This window comes from Macrotis lagotis, chromosome X (genome assembly GCF_037893015.1).
Source record: "Macrotis lagotis isolate mMagLag1 chromosome X, bilby.v1.9.chrom.fasta, whole genome shotgun sequence".
Lineage (NCBI taxonomy): Eukaryota > Metazoa > Chordata > Mammalia > Peramelemorphia > Peramelidae > Macrotis > Macrotis lagotis.
In genome coordinates this window covers 455,350,018-455,372,938 of record NC_133666.1, presented here as the reverse complement: position 1 = coordinate 455,372,938, position 22,921 = coordinate 455,350,018, and the positions used below count along the sequence as shown (strand labels likewise).

The window sequence follows — 22,921 nt, the reverse complement described above, 5'->3', positions numbered from 1 at the left end:
TATGATGATGCACTATCTATGGAACTGTAACCTGGTCTAGCCATTATAGAAATCAATCTGGAATTATATTCCAAAAGTTACTTAACCCCCTTTGTTCTACCAATATCACAATCAGATCTAAACCCTCAAATAAAGAGGAAAAGTTTATATATGCACCAAAAAAAAAAAGTATAGCAGCTCCTTTTGTTGTGATAAAGAATTGAAAACTAAGTGGTAACCATTACCTGGAGAATGGGTGAACAATTATGGTGTATTGTAATGGAATACTATGGTGCAATAAGAAATCTGGAAAGAATTTTATGAATTGATAAAAAATAAAGTAAGATGAACCAGGAGAATAATTTATACCATAGTATCAATATTGTCAAAGATAAGAACTCTAGTTAATGCAATGACTACTACTCCAGAAGACTGTTAATGAAAAATACTGTCAATTAATGCCACATTTTTGGACACGACCAATTTGTTTTACTTGACTATACTTATTTAAAAAGAAAAAAGTAAATGGGGAGGCAGAGGAGAAATCAGGATATTTAAGGCATTAAAAAATACCAAAAAGCTAAACAAAAAAAGCTACATAATACAAATTCAGTTTTATATGCAATCTTTTTTTCTAATCTTTAATGAAATGTATTCATATTCATGACATTTTAAGTTTATAATAAACAAAATCCTGCCTACAGAACTATGTAACAATTTTTAGATTACTCTTTTTTATATCAAAAAAGATAAGAGATTAGAAATATAACTACAACCTAAGTCATACCTTTTGTTCATAAAATGACTTTTCCTCTAGTAGAATGATAACCATTTCTTTCTTTTTATCTGCCAATAACAGCCAAGAAAACAATGACCAAATAGTTCAAAAAGGCTATTTTATCAAAGGGAATAGTATCCATCCATCAAGATTAAAAGTCTTTAATAAGAGGTCATGCATATTTGTATGAAAGCAGATAGATGGCAACATTTCTTAAATTGATGCAGAATCTAATATGAGTTATAGCAGCATTAAACAAATAGAACTTCAGTAACTGAAGGTTATGAGTGAGAATATGAAATAAAGACAAAGAAAGTCCTTGTATTCTTTAATACTTTATTGTTCCTATTGACTAGTTGTAAGATTAATCAATTCTTGAAGATTTGAGTTATGAGTATTTTGAATAACAAAAGCCATATCAATAGAGACTAAGAACAACCAAGAAAAGAAACAAAAATAAATTATATTAGAACATTTTAGATACAATCAAATCACCAGGTTCTAGGATACAAAGGAAAAAATAAAATGTTTAATCTCCAGAAAATAAAAACTCACTATAAAAGGCTGCATTTTATCTAGAGATAGCTTGCAAGTCTAAAAGATTAGGACAATGCATAATGAAATGAACAATTATTATGGAGGGAGACTTTTTTTTTTCTTGTTCTGACAAGGTAACTGACTTTAACAAATTAAAGTTAACTTAATATCATATTACCTGGAGACTTATTTTCTCCTGTATCATTTTTGGCTTGATTAAGAAGAGATGGCACTGCTGCAGCATTTTTCATTGGAGTATTTTCTGGGCTAGATTCCAAATATAAGCTGAAACTCTGAACATACACAATTCAAAATTTTAATACATTCTAAATCAAATCATTTCTCCCTCTGTATTAATTTCTGTCTCCCAAACCAAAGTACTATATGCTAAACTGTTTAAAAGAAAGCACATAAAAAGAAAATTAAACTTTGATTCACAAAGAATTTACTAATATTAAGGAGCTCCCTCAAAAATTCATGGTTCATGAGTTATTCTTACCTTAATATACTATATATTCAGACAACTCAGCCCTACAAAAATTCAGCTCAACCTATAAAGTTTACATCAACTCTGACCAACGTACTTTTTTCCAACTACTAGTTCCTCTTTCCTGAAGGGTTAGTGAATATGGCACAAGTGACAAAGACAGCATTTAAAAATAGTCAAATGATCTGGTGTAAATTGGACTGGATTGAATTGGCTTAGAAGTTAAGGGCTGACTTAATTAGCCCTTATTGTTAAGAAAGCAATCCGCTCTGGCACTTTACCCCTTTTTCCTGCTTTCCTATCTTCTTTCTAACTATAAGATGTGCCAGTTTTGTTTCTATCTAGTTGAGGTCCTACTATGAAGTCAGATGATTTGAAGTAAAACCTCAATTATGACACTTCACAACTATGTAACTTGGGGAAACTGATAATACTCTTTTGAGATGCTTTCCTTTTCTGTAAAACAGTAATAATTATACAGAATAACTCAAGAATTGAGAATAAAAAGGTATGAGTTTGTTAACTTGTTGACTTATAAGATGTTCTGACAATTTACACAAATATCTAGAAAGATCAAAGTAAGACTACTATGATGTAATCCAACATAGTAACTTTTGTGAACTCATCAATGAATAATGATTCCACTAGCAAACTAAAATAAGCCACTACCTGCATATCTCCAGCTAGCATCCACTTTTTAAAGGTTGTACTCTACTGCTTCCTTACTAAATATGATAGAAACTAAAAAAAAAAAGAACAGAAAATAAGAGTATTAATTATGTTCCTTTTTTGTCCCTGTGAAGTGTCCTAGGGCACACTGATTTATATTTCAGCTTTCAAGCAACAAAACACAATTATATAACCAGATAGAATATAAAACTGAATTATAAAGCCAGATAAAGATACCCAAGATTTGAATTAACATGAACCGAAAATCAGTTGAAGGAAATAAAAGGTTATCTAACCTGAAGAAGAAATGAGTAGGAAAGGAATAAGGCCACTATTCACAAACATCTAGACTAGATGATTCCACATATTTTGCTTGGCCCCAAGAGACACCTGTTTTTTCTGTTATACTACCAGTTAAGTTTGTATCAATGTTTCAGGTTTTTAAAATCATCTTCTAAAATATAACTATATAAAATTTTTTAAAAATAGCCTTTTCCAAGTTAGAGAAACAAGGTTAAAAACAGAAGGCTCAAGTGACAGGGCTTGTTCACTATCAAATTATACAATCAAGTATAATTCAATAATTAAAAGACTACATGCAGGAAACAATCAGTTTTTCTGTAGAAAATTTAGAAATAAGGAACCATTCCAAAAAAAAAAAAAGACTGGAATTTCCACAGAAATTTGAAGACTGTAAAGAGGTGCCTTACGTTACCCTTAGGTTACCTTCTACTGGTTGTATGATTATCTCCCCAAGTTAGTAAAGACCTTTACCTGTCCATATTTTAATTAGCAGTTGGTTTATGCACATAACCAGTCTTAATAAATGACTCAAGATTAAATTATTTGGGCAAAACTACTTCTTATAAAGTACCCATTTCCATTTATATTATACACAATTAAATTGATTACCTCATCAAGTGTTGGTTCAAGAGAATGTTTCATCTGATTATCCAGTGATGGTTTGGGAGGAAATTTAATTTGAATATCCAGCTGACCATTTTCAGTAGCCCTTTCCATAGCTCTGTTCTTTTCAGTTGTTTTACCATTACTTTTGACTTCCTGTAAAGAAATCTCTTTTTGTTTTTCTTCCTGGCATGCTAAATCTTTGTTATCACATGGTTTCGGAATTAGCAATTGGCTTTGACTTTTTGGATGATGCATTTCCAAAGTTGTCAGATGAATTGAGGCTTGTGGAGATTTAAGTTTATTTTTTAATAGGTCCATTTTAGGAGCAATTGGGGAACCTAAACTATTTTGTTGTAAATGGTTAGCTTTTCCTAGTTTAATCTTGGTCCATTTGGATTTCTTGTTAGCTAGTCTATTTAATCCATTTAATACGCATTTTACAGGATTGGCTTTTCTACTGGGGAAAAAACGTTTGCACTGAACATTTTCATTTGATTCCTTTTGAATATCCGTCTGTGTTTCAACTTCTGTCAGCTCCAACTTTGTTGAACTCTCATCCTCTTTTCCACCTTCAGTAAATGAAGTTTCTCTCTTCACTTCAACTGTATCTGACTCAATCTCACCTGCAATTTCTTCACACAGTTCAAGGATGCTTACACGTTTTGTCTTTACAATTTCCTCTGAATGTTTATCTGTGTTTTCTTCAGGTACTGTTGGTTGTGAATTTTTTGATTTTGTTCTGCTTTTTGGTTTAGTATGAACTAACTCCTTGTTAATTTCCTTATTCCTTTTTGAAATCAGAGAAGTGGCCATTTTTGCTTTTTTGTCTTGGGAGGAGATGACAGGCACAGAGTTTTTATCTTCTTTTTTAATTTCATGCTGATGACATTTTTCAGATCCTTGTTTGTGCTGAGGACCACAGGCACCATCTAATTTATTATTTACCTTGCATTTCTTTTTTTTTGGTGAATTTGATACTTTACTTGCTGTGAGTCCATCTTCTTTAGAGTCAGAGCTTGTGAGTTTTCGTTTTAAATTTTTCTGCACAATTTTAGTTTGACTTGGTTTAATTTTAATTTTGCTACAGGACTCTGCTCTGTTAGAAGATAGAGTTTGCTTTACTTCTAGAACTTGACTTTTAATTTCTCTGTTACGCAAGGACTTTGTAGAAACATCTACTAACTGTTGTAGTCTTTGTGATCTCCTATTAAGCTGTTCATTCAACTGAATGCCACATTTTGATTTAGAAATTTCTGTTTTTTTCTGAGGTTTCCTATTTTGTCTAGGTTCTGGTGAATGTTTCTTCATAGTCACCTGGGTTTTGTGAATGCAGTTAGATTTTTTTTCATCAAAGAAGGCTTTTGTTGACCTAGTGGTCATGTGTGTTCCTTGTTCAGTTTCATTTGTGTTACAATCACTTGAAGATTTATTCAACAATTTTTCTAATTCCTTGCAAGCTGATTTTGTTAGATTCCTCTGAGAATTTTTAACTTCTTGGGTTTTCTTATTGTTATTTGTTACAATTTTAGTTGATGTAGCAGAATTATTTTCTTTTGATTTTCCCCTTGTAGCTTTCATTTCTGACTCTGGACTCCTTTGAGTAGTTTTAAATGTCCTTGCAGGATCTAATACTGAATGCCTTGTATTTTTGATGCTCTGGATTCCAGAACTATTCTTAAAATCTATTTTCAACTGAGGTTGACATTCACTGTCAAAATAAATTTTAGTTTCACCCAAATTAGACTTCTCTGCCTTTTCTGGGGCATTGTTAGAAATCGTATTATTGGACCCTGAAGGATTCTTATGTTTTACTTTGGAGGATTTGGGGGAAGTCTGAGAAGAATTTTTTCTATTTGGAGATTTCAGTGCTGATTGAGTTAATGGCAAAGTTTTATGGGTGGTTCTACTTAATTCAGGTTTGGATTGTGACTTTTCAACTAACTGAGTTTGGGAAGAAGACCTAGTAAAATTATTGGTGGTTTTATTGTTCAGTGACCTGTCAGCTTTGACAAAGGTTTTGGGAGAATTTTTCTTCTGTACTTTACAGTTATTTGATTTTGATTTATTTGACACATGTCGTGTTTCGAAATTTCTCTCTTTGTTTGCTAAATTTGTCAGTTTGTTGTCATTATCTAGTTTCCTCCGTTTAGCAGAATGTTCTACTATTGTAGATTTCCTTTTCTGTGCTGCCATTTCTGCAAGTTTAAAAAAAAAAGAGTATAAATTTATAGCTTATTCTAACCAAGGACAATGTACCAAAATAGCCTCAATTTACCATCATTTGAACTTTTAATTTTGACTTACTCAATAAATACACAGTTACATAGAAAATACATACTCACTTCTCAGACTGGCCAATATGACCAGAAAGGACAATGATCATTGTTGGAAGGGATGTGGGCAATCTGGGACACTAATGCAATGTTGGTGGAGCTGTGAGCTCATTCCAACTTTTCTGGAGAGCAATTTGGAATTATGCCCAAAGGGCAACAAAAATGTGCATACCCTTTGATCCAGCAATAACACTACTGGGTCTATACTCTGAAGAGAACATGAAAAAGGGTAAAAACATCATTTGTGCAAAAATATTCATAGCAGCCTTGTTTGTGGTGTCAAAGAATTGGAAATTAAGTAAATGTCCTTCAATTGGGGAATGGCTGAACAAACTGTGGTATATGTATGTCATGGAACACTATTGTTCTATTAGAAATCAGAAGGGATGGGAATTCAGGGAAGCCTGGAAGGATTTGCATGAACTGATACTGAGCAAGATGAGCAGAAGCAGAAAAACATTGTACACCCTAACAGCAACATGGGGACCTTGATGGACTTACTCATTCCATCAGTGCAACAAGGGACAATTTTGGGGTATCTGTGATGGGGAATACGATCTGTAACCAGAGAAAGAAATATGGAGTTTGAACAAAGATCAAAACCTATTACCTTCAATTTATTGGGGGGGACCATTATCTTACTATGTAATTTTTCTATCTCTGATATTTTACTTTTCTTCCTAAAGGATATGATTTCTCTCTCATCACATTCAACTTATATCAATGTATACCATGGGAACAATGTAAAGACTAATAGACTGCTGTCTGAAGGGGTTGGGGGGAGAGAAGCAAGAATAGGGGAAAAATCATAAAACTCAAAATAAATAAAATCTTTCTTTAAAAAAAAAAAAGAAAGAAAATATATAGTGGGGGAAGCTAGGTGACACAGTGAGTAGATAGCGTACCAGCCCTGGAGTCAGGACCTGAATTCAAATATAAGTTCAGACACTTAATAATTACCTAGCTGTGTGACTTGGGGCAAGTCACTTAACCCCATTGCCTTAAATAAAATTAAAAAAGAAAATATATACTGATGATCCTCGTATTTAAGTCTTAATTTTTCTTATTTGAATACAATTTGGTTTAATTTCAATATGACAAATGTGTTTTACTTACAGTTTCTCCCTAAAGGATGTAGCTTCAGCCACCTTAACTTCTGAAAATATGACAAAAGCATTCCTTATAAACTTGTTCTTGACACATTACATTTTTACCTAGAGGAAAGATTAGTATGAAAACATTTAAATTCAACAAAAGATAATAGCAGTTTTTCACCTAAGATAGTGGAGAATTGGGGGGAAGCACTGGCTCAAGAATTAACACCTGGGGGTGGCTAGGTGGTGCAGTGGATAAAGCACCGGCCCTGGAGTCAGGAGTACCTGGGTTGAAATCTGGTCTCAGACACTTAATAATTACCTAGCTGTGTGGCCCTGGGCAAGGCACTTAATCCCATTTGCCTTGCAAAAATAAAAAATAAAAGCAAAAACAAAACAAAAAGAATTAACACCTGGTTTCTTGACCCAGATCTGCAACTTTACAGCTGTAAGACTTTGGGGCAAATCTTCAATTTATCTGAGCTTCAATTATCTAGAAAATGAAGCTATTATCTTTATTATCCAAATGTCAAATCAAAAATATTAACACACCTATATTATAGTATTAATATGTGATTCCACTAATATTGTTACTTAATACAAAGTTAATTTTGGATTTATTCCCATTTAAAATTATAATTTTTCTGTTATAGAAATTCAGTCATTGGGAGGCAGCTTAAGAGAATGGAAAAGGTACTGAGTTTGAAAAATCAGAGAAAATTAGATTCAAATACTAGTTCCATCACTTTTAGACCTGTGTAATCTTGGACAAGTTACTTAAAATTTATATATATATATATATATATATATATATATATATATATATATATATATCTTTAAGATTTTAAGATTAGACTGGATGACTTCTAAGGTTCCTATCAGCTCTCTCCTAATTTTCCTCCAAACTATCAGACCACTCTTTTTTTAAGTTTTTTTCAGTCTTACACCTTACCCCAATATGGATTCTTTGATCCAGGGCAAAATTAGAATAACTGTAACAGTGGAGCATAAAAATTTTGAACGGGATAAAATCCAATGATATATCAACAAATTTTGTTCTCTGCTTATACCATGCTAAGCAGTACATCCTATTTACTGGTCAAATGTTCAAACTGGGTTCACTGAAGAGAGAAGCTCTTGGGAAGTCTTGGGAAGAGGGTACAAGAATAACAAAACATATCTACCCTACAACCCTCTAAAGAAAGACCCAGAAAGTATTCATTTCGGTAGATGTAGAAACTATAAATATTAAGTAATTACAGTAAAATTATTGGTCTCACAAAAGCAATAATCTGAAATAATTTGTCCATGTGACCAACAAAGTAATAAAAAAATGCCAAAATATCTGATGAACTTGTGTATCAGTCCAAAAAGAACACAGTTAATAAAACAAACATGTTGAGAAAATATAATGATAATGATTAAAGGTAAAAGAAATACAAATTAATTTTAAGATGCAAAGAAACTCATTACAGAAAAATATTAAATGCTTTTAAATCTTCCTTAAAAGTTAAAAGCTCTATATGCCCATCTAACAATTATACTAAAATATTCCACAACATTTTTTTCCTGGAATCACAAAACTTCATCATTGGGAGGAGCCTCTAAGGTCATTTAGCCCAACTCATCCCTGAAGCATGAGTAGTCTAACCAACATGCCTAATAAGTTGTCATCTAGCTTTTACTTACAAGAAGTCCAGAGACTAAGAATGACAGAGATTTTGTGCCTTTAGAATTTTAGCAGCCAAACTAGTCAAGACTAAAATTCTAAATAATGTGATACCTTACAGTTAATATTACTTTTCATATTAGTACTAGTGGTTCTAAATTATGTTTGCCAATCATCTGCAGATAATTGTAACTAACTTTCCAATTACAAAATTATTTGAATGATATGAATAAAACTATGTTAACAGTTTATTTTATTTCAGTGATGAGTTGGTTAGAAAAATTTTCTTTTTCTTCGAAAATCTCAATAAAATAGCATAAATAATATGCAACACCCTGGCAACCAAATAATTTATCCTGAAAAACACAATCATTAGCTACTTACCTCACAAAAATGCTGGAGTACCTCTTTTTAAAAATTGGATGGCCAATTTTTTTTACAATTCTATTAAAAAAAAGAATTGAGGTGTATTATTAATGTATATCAATGAATTATGTAAAAGAAATTCATCAAAAATATTCTATAATCATTTTCATCTAAATGATTCACTAAGGATTCACTAACCCATCTTAAAAACTAAGGTTGAATTGCCTAATTACTTGATGTTGTCTTCTGGAATTGTACTCAGAAAATAGAAGCACATTTCAATCAGACCCAATGTCTCATTTTTACACAGCATTCTATTTTCCCCTGGAGGGTTCCCAACTTAGCATAGACTACATTTCAATAGTAGGGGATAACTTTGAAAAATGCACAAAAAGTTCATTTAAATTTTGTTTCAATAATTTTACCATTAAAAATTTAAGATGCATTAATTTGCACACTGTTCTATAGTAAATATTTCTGGCTAAATTAACATATCTAATATCTTAGAAATAAATATATCAAGACTAAATAAAAATGGATAATTCTCTAATTAACCATCAAAATTCTAAGTTACATAAACTTCACCCTGCATTTAGAATGCTGTCCTCTTAATTTATTAGCATTCATTTCTTCAATATATTACATTCAAGAAAGTCAAATTGGTAACTAGACCATAAAGCCTCAGAGACCTCAAAAGAACATCAAAAACAATTCAGATATACCAAAAATCATCCGGGACTATTCCCTCAATCAAAAAACTACACAGAAAATGAACACTACAGGAAAGTCATAATACTATAGAGTCATTTTAAAGAAAGAAAGAGTATTTTCTTCTAGGATAACAAACAGTTCAGGAAGTTTTGCTGAAATATCTCATTGCCTCTAAAATTCTCTATTAATTGGATACTCTGTGGCCATTAGGTTTTATAATAAACAGTGTCAAAATTGATTGCAAACTATAATTATTATGACTATTTAAATGAGCTGCAAAGTTTCTAGTATTGCCCTAAATTCTTCAGTGTTAATGACAGCACTTCTCTGGACAGCTTTTATATTTCCTGTTCTCACCCCTCATCTCCTAAAGTAATAGATTCTCCACAGATCTCCTTTCTTCTCTACCGGATGGCATTTGTATTAGTGCTATATACTAGCAAATATCATATACGACACAACTTCTTTCAGTTTCCCTAATGAACTCTATCTACCCTGCAGAGAACAGAAAGGCCTACTTTTTTTTATTTCTTATGGTCTCTAACTTCCTCTAAAAATGACTAAAATGGATGCTGATAGGGGCAGTTAGGTGGCGCAGTGGATAAAGCACTGGCCCTGGAGTCAGGAGTACCTGGGTTCAAATCCGGTCTCAGACACTTAATAATTACCTAGCTGTGTGGCCTTGGGCAAGCCACTTAACCCTGTTTGCCTTGCAAAAAAAAAAAAGATGGATGCCGATAAATGCCTAAGGATCTGGATTTTTCAACTAATCTGAGGACCTACAATTCAATACTATTATATAATACCTGTTTAAATTAATTTCCTAAATAATCACTTTCAATTGACTTATACATAAATCAAAATTAACAGCAGCTGCATTGTAGAACAGTCTCAAAACTCTCAGCGTATGAAACTACATTTCTGGTTAAGCATCTGACTGGTAATAAGTGAAAGGTCTAATACTAAACTTTAAATTGATTTACTAGAACACAAAAACAAAATAATGTGAATTTGAACACAATAATTTTTGAGAAATTTTGCACAATAATTTTTTTTAAATTAAGCTATAGGATGACTTCATCCAACATCTAATTGATATAACTCAATGCTGATTATCTTAAAAAATGACTAAATATAAAGTTAATGAGAAATACCATAATTAAATCTTTTAGCATATTGGTTGCATACTATTCTCTACAGTAACATAGATTTAGTATTTATATATAATAGACACTCTGCAGATTTCAAACAAGTAACCTAAAGATTACTCATTAAAAACTTACATCTGAAAGGAAGTTCCACAAAGAAAGTCCAGCAAAATATGAAGTATCTATATAAAAAGCACAAAATAAAATTTTAAAAAATATACAGCTCTAATCTAAAATGCACAAGTTCTATTTTATAGTATACAGTCAGCATGAACATATTTTCTCAGTGACTTTTCACAGGCAAATAAATTAGTGAAATTGTACAAAACAATTCACATTTTAAAATTTTGAAAACATTTACTTGTATTTTGAGCCTTAGAAAAGAGTAATGAGTTTTTTATTAATACATTTTCAAGAATACTATTAGCTCCAAGTTATTGAAAGAAAATGGAAAACAGAGGCAATTTTGTTAAGCAAAGGATATCAGCAAGGAAAAACTCACCAAGAAAATGTCACTTTAACCAAAAACATTGACAGAGTAGTGTCCAGCCCAGCCTATAACAGTCTGGAAGGGCAGCTAAGTGGCACAGTGGATAGAGCACTGGCCTTAAGAGTCCAGCTTCAGATACTTGACTGTTACTAGCTGTGTGACTTTGGGCAAGTCACTTAAACCTGATAGCCTCACATCCAGGGCCATCCCCAGTCATCCAGATTCATATCTGACCACTGGACCCTGATGGTTCTGGAGGAGAAAATGAGACTGGTGATTTAGTAGAGCACTCCCTCATCCAAATCCAGTTTACTTCCCTGATGTCATGGCTTCTTCAAAAACGAAGGACAAACACTATTACAACAGTCTGTATCTGGACAAAAAAAAAAATTCTACCTTCCAATCACCCCCTAAAATTCCCAGAATGTGAAAATGATTTCATGGAAGAACAAAGCTTTTAGATCTAATTCTGTACCCTGGATAGGATGACAGAGAAAAGGCTGACCAAACTCCTGAGACAGGTCAAAAAATAATTTGATAACTCAGAAGACTTTTAAATTTGACAAGATTTTAAGAATATATTGGGGATTTGTGAGGAGAGGTGGCACCACATGCTCCCATGCCCCCTTCTCCAGGGCCAGCATCTATGGGGCCACCACTGAGGCTTGACTCTATGGTGAGGATGAGGCGGAGGAGCATGATGACTGCATGGGCACCAGTGGAGATACAAAAGTAAAGGATAAGAAACCTTATTTTATAAAATGACTCTTCAATCAAGTTTAATATTATGATGCTTGTTGGCATCTAAACCCTTTGTGTTCCCACTATGCCAGCAGCAACCATAGATCATAGCCAAAGAATCTGTGAAGTTTGGGCTTGCAAGCTGGGTGATGAGATGAAGAAAATTCGTCAAGTTATACAGAAATATAATTATGTTGCCATGGGCACCAAGTGTCCAGGTGTGGTTACAAGACCCATTGGAGAATTCAGAAGTAATGCTATCAGCACTAGCTATTGAGATGTAATGTAGACTTGCTAAAGATACTTCACCTTGGATTGACATTTATGAATGAGCAAGGAGAATACCCTCCAGGAATTTCAACATGGCAGTTCAACTTTAAGTTTAATTTAACGGAGGATACGTACGCCCAGGACTCCATCAAGCTCCTAACAACCTTGGGAATTCAGTCTAAAAGCACAAGGAAGAAGGGATTGAGACCCAGTATTTTGCAGAACTTCTCATGTCATCAGGCATCATCCTGTGTGAGGGGGTCAAGAGGCTTTCATTTCACAGTAGTTATGACTTTGGCTATTTAATCAAAATCTTGACCAACCCTAACTTGCCTGAAGAAGAGCTGAACTTCTTTGAGATTCTCTGATTATTCTTTCCCATCATCTATGATGTCAAGTACCTCATGAAGAGCTGCAAAAACCTCAAGGGTGACCTGCAGGAAGTGGCAGAGCAGCTGGAGTCGGAGCAGATAGGACCACAGCACCAGGCAGGATCTGACCCCTTACTGATGGGGATGGCCTTTTTCAAAATGAGAGAAATGTCCTTTGAAGATCACACTGATGATGCCAAGTATTGTGGGCACTTGAACGATCTTGATTCGGACTCCTACATGCAGAATGGTATGGAGAAGGCATATGAAGAGGCGACCAGCAAGCCGTCATAACATGAAATGGATGGACAACAGACCTTGGTGTTTGGAGCTACACATGTGCTTGCATATAAATTTTATCTCCAGTTAAATCCTTTGGACAGTAGAATATAAGGATTTTTCTTATTTGACCCTGCCTTCTCTTTTGTCTTTCAGTACTAATTGTGACCATTCCTTTCACAGATCTTGATAAGTAGAAGAGTCTTCAAGTTAAATATGGCTGTATAATTAATCCATCTGTTAGCAAGTATGTGTGGCCAAGGGGAACATCCATATCATACTCAATTTTCTGGTAAACATATCTAGCTGGTCTTAGTTTGTACCCCACACCTCTTCCCTCCCCAATCCCAGATTAACAAGCACTGACTGTAATTTATTGCCCTGTTTCATGTCTGTCCCTTCCAATACACAAGAGTTTTAGCTATTTGAGATTGTGGACCATCAATTCTGTACTTTAGAGAGTGACTCAGATCCACCGTTTTAGTAGAAGTTTCAGTTTTCCTTGCTATTAGCCTGAAAGTTGATCATTTGCCAGTTTTACACAGCACTCTCTTGTTTTGGAGCCATGGAACAGAGTCTATTTACTGTACTGCAATTTGTTGTCTTGGCAAACCTCTCCTGAAAGAGAAAGGGGGCTCCTGAAGAGTCGAGCCCCAGCTCACTGTCCCTGGGGTTTTGGAACCCCGTTCACCAGGCCTGGTGGCTTTCAGATTGGTCTCTGAATGGGCTTTGGGACTGAAGGAGTGCTTCACAGCAGCTTTCCACCTGTGTGCCAGAGCTGTCAGCACCCCCATGACATGGCTGCACCTTTGCCTTGGTCCACTTCCTCGTTTGTTTTTACCACCCCCCCTTTGGGAGTCATATTTACCAAGCCCTTGTTTTGGCGACTCCACAAGTCAGTAAGTCCAAAGACAAGATACCTTAGGTATGTCTTATACCAAATTAAATTAGAAGAGATTATGATTTTGTAGTTGCTACAAAGACAAAAACAATTACACAATTGTTGTAAAACAACAAAATGACAAGACAAATTAGAGTGAATAAAGTCACCTGACAAGTGTAAAAATAAAATACACTGAATTATTTCTTTTTTTATTTATTTAAGGCAATGGGGTTAAGCGATTTGCCCAAGGTCACACAGCTAGGCAATTGTTAAATGTCTGACTCCATATTTGAACTTAGGTCCTCCTAACTCCCGAATCAGTGCTCTATCTACTGTGCCTCTTGGCTGCCCCCTGAATTTTTTCTCACTCATTACAATATCAATCAATCATTGCATTATGATTTTAGGAAAACATAAAACTGCTATATACTTTCCAATTTTTATGCAAAAAAGACTCCTAAAACTATGTTACAGATTCATAAAACACCACTCACTAGATTATCAGATTTGAATTCATTATAAGCAACTTTTAGATGTCCCATTTTTAAAGCACTTCTCACAAGCATTTTTTTATTCATTCATTATTTCTTTGCTTTAAACTTCTGATCCAAAAGCTAATTTATACGATTGTTTTCCTGATGACTGTGGAAAGAGTAAAGATAATACTATCATTAGCATCCAACAGTAATTATGAATTTATTGCACTGGCAAATTCAAATTCTGGCTCAAGACAAAGAATAGATCTTGAGGCTCTCTATATCTGGATAAAGAATGAAATGTTATTTTAAGTTATATGAGATTGAAACCCCACATAAGACTTGAAAAACAGACTTCTAAAATTCTGAAAAATTCAGAATTACAGACTCTAAAAGCTGGAAGTATTCTCAAAAAACCATGAAAATCCAAGAATCCACTTATATTGGTGAAAAGTGGTAATTCATCATCTCAATTCTGAGATGCTTAAGCATTATAAAATTTTAGATATTCAAGAGGTATTTGGTGATACAAGATGTGCCTTGAGAATCATCTGTATAGAGATGAGAGAGCTGCAACTGACGAGCTGATGAGATCACCAAAAAAAAAAAAGAGTAGAAATTATTTACCATTTGTGTGTCACAAATTTCAATGGCAGTTTGTTCATTCTTTTCACAATTTGAGGGGGTTTTTTTTAGGTTTTTGCAAGGCAAATGGGGTTAAGTGGCTTGCCCAAGGCCACACAGCTAGGTAATTATTAAGTGTATGAGACCGGAACTGAACCCAGGTACTCCTGACTCCAGGGCTGGTGCTTTATCCACTGCGCCACCTAGCCACTCTTAAATTCTTTTTTTTTTTAGGTTCTCACAATGTTTTAAAAGGAATGAAATAAGCATTGTAAGATGCAAAATGGATAATTTTTATTACATTAAATTTACAAGTTGTTGTCCAAATAAAGTCATGTAGCCAAGATTAGGAGGAAAGTAAAAAATTGGGGGGAGAGGGAAAATAATACAATTTAAAGGTACCATATCTCAAATATACAGAGAACTTTGTCAAATTTATAAGAAAATATAAGAATATTTTTGGTGGAACTGTGAACTGATTCAGCCATTTTGGAAATCAATTTGGAACTATGTTTAAAGAGATATATATCTGTACATACTTCTACTCAGTAATACCACTATTAGATTTGTATAACAAAGACATTTCACCCCTCCCTCCCAAACACAAAAAAAAAAGAGGAAAAGAAGGATCTATTTGTACAAAGATATTTATAACAGCTCTTTCCGTAGTGGCAAAATCTTGGAAACTGAGAGGAATGTCCACCAAATGAGGAATGGCTGAAAAAGCTGTGGTCTGATTGCATTAAAATACTATTATACTATAAGAAAAACACTTTCAGAAAACATGCAAAGACATAATTACATAATCTGATGCCAAATGAAGTAGGTAGAACCAAAAACATTGACATAATAATAGTAAAATGGTATGATGATTAATTATGACTGAAATTAAGCCATTCTTAGCAATACTATGATCCAAGACAATTCCAAAAGGCTCCTGTTGAAAACTGCTATCCACCCCCAGAAAAAAGAATTAATGGAACATGAATGCAGATTGAAGCATTTTCCTTTATTTTTTTTACATCTGTAGTGGTGTACTTTTTTGGTCTGTGTTCTCTTTCTCAACATGACTAACATAGAAATATGCTTTAAATGACTGCACATTTATAATCTCTATCATAGTTGCCATTTGGAGGGGGGAGCAGTGGAGTGAGAGAATTTGAAAGTCAAAAAAATTTTTTTTAAATACTAGAAACTATTTTTAAAAGAATTAAATACTTAAAAAGAATTAAAACACTTGGGAATTATTCCACAATTGATCAAATAGTCAAAGAATAGAGAAAGCAGTTTTTAGAGAAAGAAATCAAAGCTAGTCATATGAAAAATTGCTCCAAATCACTACTGATTAGAGAAATACAAATTAAAATAACTGAGATACTGCCTCATACCTGTCAGACTGGCTAAATGATAGAAGAGGAAAATGATAATGTTGGAAGGATGCACTATTGCTAGAGCTATGAACCAATCCACTCATTTTGGAGAATAATCTGGAATCATGCCTAAAGAGTTATAAAACATATGTATATAACCTTTGATAATGTAACACTACTATGGGGTCTGTTTCCCAAGGTGATCAAGGGAAAAGGAAAAGAACATACAAGTTCTAAAATATTTATAACTGCTCACTCTTTGTGGTGACAAAGAGATAGGAATTGAGAGGGTGAGAATCAATTGGAAAATGGCTGAACAAATTATAGTAATATGATTATGATGGAATGCTACTAGAATGTAAATTAATGATGAGAGGGTTGATCTCAGAAAAACATGAAAAAACTTGCATGAAATAATGAAGAGTGAAATGACCAGAACCAAAAGAATATTGCATACAATAACAGCAATATTGTTCAAAGAGTAAATGTTAATGTCTTAGCTATTCTGAGTTACAAGAATATTCAAATTAACTACAAAGGACCTATGAAGGAAGATTCTATCCACTTGTGAAGAAAGAGAAAGAACTGGTATGGCACAATTTCACACCCACACAAAAATATCTGTGTCAGATCTAAGTCTTTTCTAATATGGAGTTGGAAGGAAGGGAAACATCTTTGAACTCAAATGTAACACTTTCTTTAATGCACTGGGGAAGTTTAGAATTTTTTTTAAGGAGAGGGGGAATGGGAATGAATTCAGTGAAGGACAATGGGCAGTACGGACAGTACTTCAGGAGTGACCATGTCAGAACCCTATAAATAGATATATCAATTCTGTATAATAAAACAGGCTGTCTTAAATAAATAGGATGTATAAGATAAAATACAAACGATTACAAAAGAAACTAATCAAAAGTTTTAAAAAAACACAAGAAGCTTTGATATAACCAAAAATAAGAACTTTAATAGGTGTGACCTAGTTAAAGATAAAGCTAAGGAAACTAAAATAAGTGTTAAGATATGTAGGAAAGAACAATGCCACAAAAAAAAAATTTTTTTAATGAGATTATCCAAAGGAAAAGATGATCGATAGTTTCAAAGGCTTCAGAGAAATCAAGAAGGCTGAGGATTAAAAAAATACCAATAGATTATTAACTTTAAAGAGAGTTGCAGTCAAAACAATGATGCCAGAAACAAAATTGTAGAGATCAGGAAGTGGAGGTACCCGGATAAGACAGTTTTGTCAAAGAGCTTAGCCAGGAGAGGAAGAAATAAACAGAGGTGATTGGAGCAAATGAAGGGTTTTTAATGATGGAGACGTGACCATGTTTGTAAACAGGTAAGGATCAAAAATTTGAGGGTTGGTGGTGGTAATAAGGGCAACTTGCAAAGGAACTTGCTTGCCTTGTCAAGGAAAACGGCCAACTTCTCATACAATATAGTAGTAAAGAAAAAGATAGTAAGGGAATATGTCTGATGAGGGGGGGAGGAGTGGAAAGAAAACAGTTCTTGGCAAATGAACTCATTTTTTTTGAAGTGAAATCAGCTGAGAGCTCAAAGAGGAATGAAGTTTTGGAATGAGAATATTGAATCATTTACAGAATGTGAAAGGATTTACAGTGAAGGCTCAGATGAGATTATATAATATAAATATGTTTAGTTCTATGATGTTCTCCAACTCCACGCAGGATCAGATAGGAGTATTTCAAGATTGGGGTTTAGCAAGGTATGATCACCAACAAGACAAGGAGGCAAGGCAATTGTAGAGGACAGTCTAGAGTTGAACTAATTCACTAAGGAGTTGAAAGAGGGAAAAGAGGGAAAAGCTGTAGCTAGTGAAGTGAGATGGCATAGACAAGAACTAAAGGATCAAACATATGTACAAAAATATACCACCTCTTTCAGAAGCAAAGAAATGACAATTCAAGTGTAATCATTAAGAGGGGAAAGAACAAAACAGATATGGTATATGAATACGATGTCAGAAGAAATTATGAAAGGGATCATAATATGGAAAGATTTAAATGAACTGAGGCACAGTGAAGTGAACAGAACCAAGAGAACAATTCAATGTTTAAAAAAAAAAAACAAGAATTCTAATAAACTTAATGAAGTCCAATGATGAAGCATGTTACTTAACCTGAAAGATGATGAACAGACTTAAGATGCAGAATGAGACATATATTTTTTGGTCATGGCTAAAGAAGAAATTTATTTTGTTTGACAAATAAATTTGTTAGAGGATTTTGCTTTTCTTTTTTTCCCAATGGAAGGAAAAAGGAGAAAAAATTGATTTGTTTTGTTAATTTTTTTAAATTAAATTAAAATTAAATTTTTTTAAAGGAAACTAAAGTGTGGAAGGACTGGCCATCACAGTGAAGACAAAGAATAAAGTGAATTAAAACATGGGGAAAATATGGAATGATAACAAATTACCATAAAAGAAATACAACATGCATAAATATATAAATGTAACACTTGTGGGTCATGATGTCAAGATTAAGGGTATAGGGGTTGCTAGGTACAGTGGACAGAGTGCCAACCCTGGAATCAAGAGGACCTGACTTCAAATTTGACCTCAGGCACTTACTAGCCTGAGTAACCCTGAGCAAGTCACTTAACTGATTGCCTCAAAAAAAAGAAAAAGCCTATGATAAGGTGTATAGTTGATGTGGAGTAGAAGAGTAGATAATGGTTATTTAATAGATTGAGAACTCTCTTAAAGATGTCTTTCAAATCCTCCGACCTTTTCTCTGAACCAAAACATTAACTGATATGAACTTTCATATTATTACTAGATGTGTTTTACTTGTTCCCATAGGCATTCGTTGTCAGAATGGCACAATGTGAACAAAAACATATAGAACACTCCAAATACAGTCCAATCCACATAGAGGATCAGATTAATAGGACAATTAGTTTCTCTTGTGATAAACACTTAGGTAACATTGATAATTTCAGTAGCCACACACATGTGGCACAGTCCGAGTTATTTACAGTCTCACACATACACATACATACTTGAATCCAAAAACTGACTCTGGCTTTTCTCTGGGTGTTTTTTTCCCCAAGTGAAAAATTTAGGAGGAAAGTGACCTTAGAATTTGTAAAAGAGGATGAAAAAAATGTCAAATACAATGCAGATTTCAAAGGGCTCAGAAAAAGGATAATTACCAAATCATTATTGATTAGAGAGAAATGAAAATTAAAACAACTCTAAGATATCACCTCACACCTATAAGACTGGCTAAAATGACAAAAAAAGGAAAGGATGTGGGAAAAGTGGGATACTAATGCACTGATGGTGGAGTTGTGTACTGATACAACTATTCTAGAGAACAATTTGAAACTTCAACCAAAGGGTAATAAAACTGTGCATACCCTTTGATCCAGCAATATCACTAATGGGTCTGTATCGCAAAGAGATAAAAAGGGGAAAAGATCCACATGTATGTACAAGAATATTTTGTAGTGGCAAAGAATTGAATATTGATGGAATACTCATCAATTGGGAAATGGTTGAACAAGTTATGGTATATGAATGTGATGGAATTGTTCTATAAGAAATCATGAGTGTAGGGGCGACTAGGTGGCATAGTGGATAAAGCAGCGGCCCTGCAGTCAGGAGTACCTGGGTTCAAATCCGGTCTCAGACACTTAATAAATTACCTAGCTGTGTGGCCTTGGGCAAGCCACTTAACCTCATTTGCCTTGCAAAAACCTAAAAAAAAAAAGACATAAGAAATCATGAGTGGTTAATCTTTTTTTTAGGTTTTTTTTTTGCAAGGCAAACGGGGTTAAGTGGCTTGCCCAAGGCCACACAGCTAGGTAATTTATTAAGTGTCTGAGACCGGATTTGAACCCAGGTACTCCTGACTGCAGGGCCGGTGCTTTATCCACTGCGCCACCTAGCCGCCCCTGAGTGGTTAGTCTTTAGAAAAGCATGGAAGAACATAGTACACAATAACAGCAACATTGTATGATGATCAACAGATCATCAGATCAAAGACAATACTGAGAGAGCCATTATGAAAAATGACACTGACATCCAAAACCAAAAGAAAACAAAATTATGGAGTCTGAATGCAGAGCAAAGAATACTATATTCTCTTTTTAAATTTTCCTTTGTTTTTTCTTTCTTTTTCATGGTTTTTTCCTCTTAGTTCTAATCCCTCTTTCACAACATGACTAATGTGGAAATATGTTAAAGACAACTGTACATATACAACTTCTACCAGATTGTTAATGGGGGGGGGGGGGTTAATGGAAAGGAGGATGAAAGAAAAATGTGGAACTCATAAACTTACAAAAGGAAAAAAAATTAACCTTTAAAAAGGGATAATTAGGATCTCTAGATTTAAAATTCTATAATAGAAGTCAGCCCAAGATATTAAAAATAACATAAAAACAGATTCTGAGGACACAAAGAGAAGTAGGTCAATTGATCCCACCTCAAAGTAGCTTGTCAGTTCTCAATATGCCTTGATCAATACAGGTGCCATCTCTTAACTTGGTTGTCAGTGCTCTTAAAATTTCTATATTACTTTGAAATTACTCTTCCTCACTTAGTAATTATAAACTTGAAAAATAATGCTGATTCTTCAGCATGAAATCTGAGTACTTCTAAGACAAATTTGGAGAAAAAGTATAGCTGATAATCAGACAAACAGGCTACACTTGCTTATAAAATTTTAAACAGTCATACCAAGTCTCCACTTGAGTGAAGAACAGTAAATAAATTGTTGGTACATGAATAAAAGCCATTTAAAATTGGGAAATCCTTTGGAAATGGAAACAGCAGGAATGGTGTCTTTTTTCCCCCAGTTTCAATCAATAGGAAATTTAATATAGACTTAATTACCTGTATATAAATAATTTAAGTTTGTCACTCTGGCTCAAATAATGAAATTTTGTTTAAAGACCTCACCCTTACACTTTATATGTCCAACTAAAAAGCTCAAAATTAAAATATTGTTTCATTAAAAATAATTATATTTGTTATCCTTTATGACCATAAACAGATCATCTGAACTGAGAATTTCCCCCCTCCCTGGTAAGGTACTACTAATACTAATACTACTTACTCAGTTACCTCAAGGCAAATTCTTTGTAAACCTATACTCTATAGAAACATGAATTATCTTACTAGCCAACTGTATTTCAAATGGGGAAACTGGAACAGTTATGTGGTCTAGTTAAAGTCATGCATTTTTCCAATTCTCTTAAGATAACTGTCAACAGAGAACAAGAAAACACGTTAAGCTTAACTAACACTCCTTATACCTTAATATATTATACCCATTAGTACAAGCTTATGCAAGCAAGCCCTCATCAGTCAATAATAAATACCTTATGACCTAAGACTTCTTAAAAAAAAGATTTATAGAAATTCGTACCAATAAATTACATATATTTTTCAAATTTAAGCACATTACACTGATAATAAGAAAAGTAATATTAATAAAACATTTTAACTTGAGCTGATTTGAATTAACTGCTCAGTTACAACAATCTTGTGAGTGGGTATTACATGTTATCCCCATTTTACATCATACTTTGATGTGATCTCATTCGATTGTTTTTTTTTTCCAGGGATTCAGTTCATAACACATCCATTCACCCTTCTCATCTTAAGTTATTTTTTCTCATATCCTTCAATAAATCTTCTTGGGGAATCAACCAAGGGGGTTAGAGAGAAAAGCGAGCTTGGGGGCCTTCTAGATTATGCTGCTTTTCCTGGATATTAATAGAGAACAAGCACTCAAATCCTCATATAACTTTATGATAATGTCTTCACGACAGTATACAGAAGCCTACTCATTCCCACCATGTCCCTCTCTAGTGTCCTTTGAGTAACCTGCAATATTAATTTTTCAGAGACTATGGCAATCCCAAACTTGTAGTGAAATGAGAAAAATATTGACTTTAAATGATAAGTCTTTATATCAATGAGATGCCTTGTAGTTATTAAAAGGACTGAAATTCCCACAGGTAATCACGTCAATTCTCACTCCAGGTCATTATCCATTTGCAGTATCTTCCAAGACAAACTAATGGATAGGCTCCATACCACCATTTAACAAAACACAAAAACAAAACTAGGCTCAGAAAAGAATCTAACTGGATTCCCCAACTTAGTCCTCTGTTAATAAGTCTAAATGAAGTCATCAGACTTTAGATCAAAAAAGTCAGGCATAAGTGAAATCTATAAAAGGAATCCAGATAATGAATTTTCCTGATGGTTTCCAAGAGCCAGTCAAATGGAATGTGTACACATTTCAAGGTCTAGGGTCAATATTTTGTCACTTGTCAACTCTTAAATATTTGTTACCTTGACCTAGCCTACTCTCCAGTCATTTGGTAGTATCTGTTATTGAATTATAAAAAATGTATAAATTTCTTGGAAAGTACCTTAATCTCATTATTTCCAAACGATGACAGAATGAAGAAATGAAGTCTCATTTGAGTCTCAAATGAGACTAACCCATGATAATATTTCCTGTGGAAAAGGTCTTGTCATATTTATGGCCTTGATTTTTAAAAATTTGCTAATTAGCCTTCCCTTTTACAATCATTACAACTAGTGGCATATTCAATCTTTTCTTACCCATATCGATTTAAGTCCACAGTATAGCAGAGAAACCAGAAGTAGCAAATGGGTCTAAGAAACCAAGACCACAGGGCTTGCTGATAAATACCACGAACAATTCCCAAACAGAAATGGTCCTATGGTCCTA

General features: G+C 33.8%; 1 protein-coding gene and 1 pseudogene across 6 annotated transcripts in view; one reads left to right on the top strand and one right to left on the bottom strand.

Moving 5' to 3' along the window:
• ESCO1 (establishment of sister chromatid cohesion N-acetyltransferase 1) overlaps positions 1-22,921 on the bottom strand; it is a 66,348-nt gene that overhangs the window by 41,506 nt on the left and 1,921 nt on the right. For 5 of the 6 annotated variants that reach the window (XM_074200532.1, XM_074200536.1, XM_074200535.1 and 2 more), the window contains exons 2-6: positions 10,816-10,862; positions 8,840-8,899; positions 6,809-6,906; positions 3,363-5,554; positions 1,473-1,587 (exon numbers count right to left, since the gene is read on the bottom strand). In XM_074200532.1, the coding sequence (XP_074056633.1) occupies positions 1,473-1,587; positions 3,363-5,552 (2,305 nt within the window). In that variant the 5' untranslated portion in view covers positions 5,553-5,554; positions 6,809-6,906; positions 8,840-8,899; positions 10,816-10,862. Of the gene's footprint in view, positions 1-1,472; positions 1,588-3,362; positions 5,555-6,808; positions 6,907-8,839; positions 8,900-10,815; positions 10,863-14,208; positions 17,094-22,921 lie in introns of those variants that run through there. The other variant, XM_074200533.1, reaches the window with a different exon arrangement.
• LOC141497753 (CCR4-NOT transcription complex subunit 7 pseudogene) lies at positions 11,994-12,846 on the top strand (annotated as a pseudogene).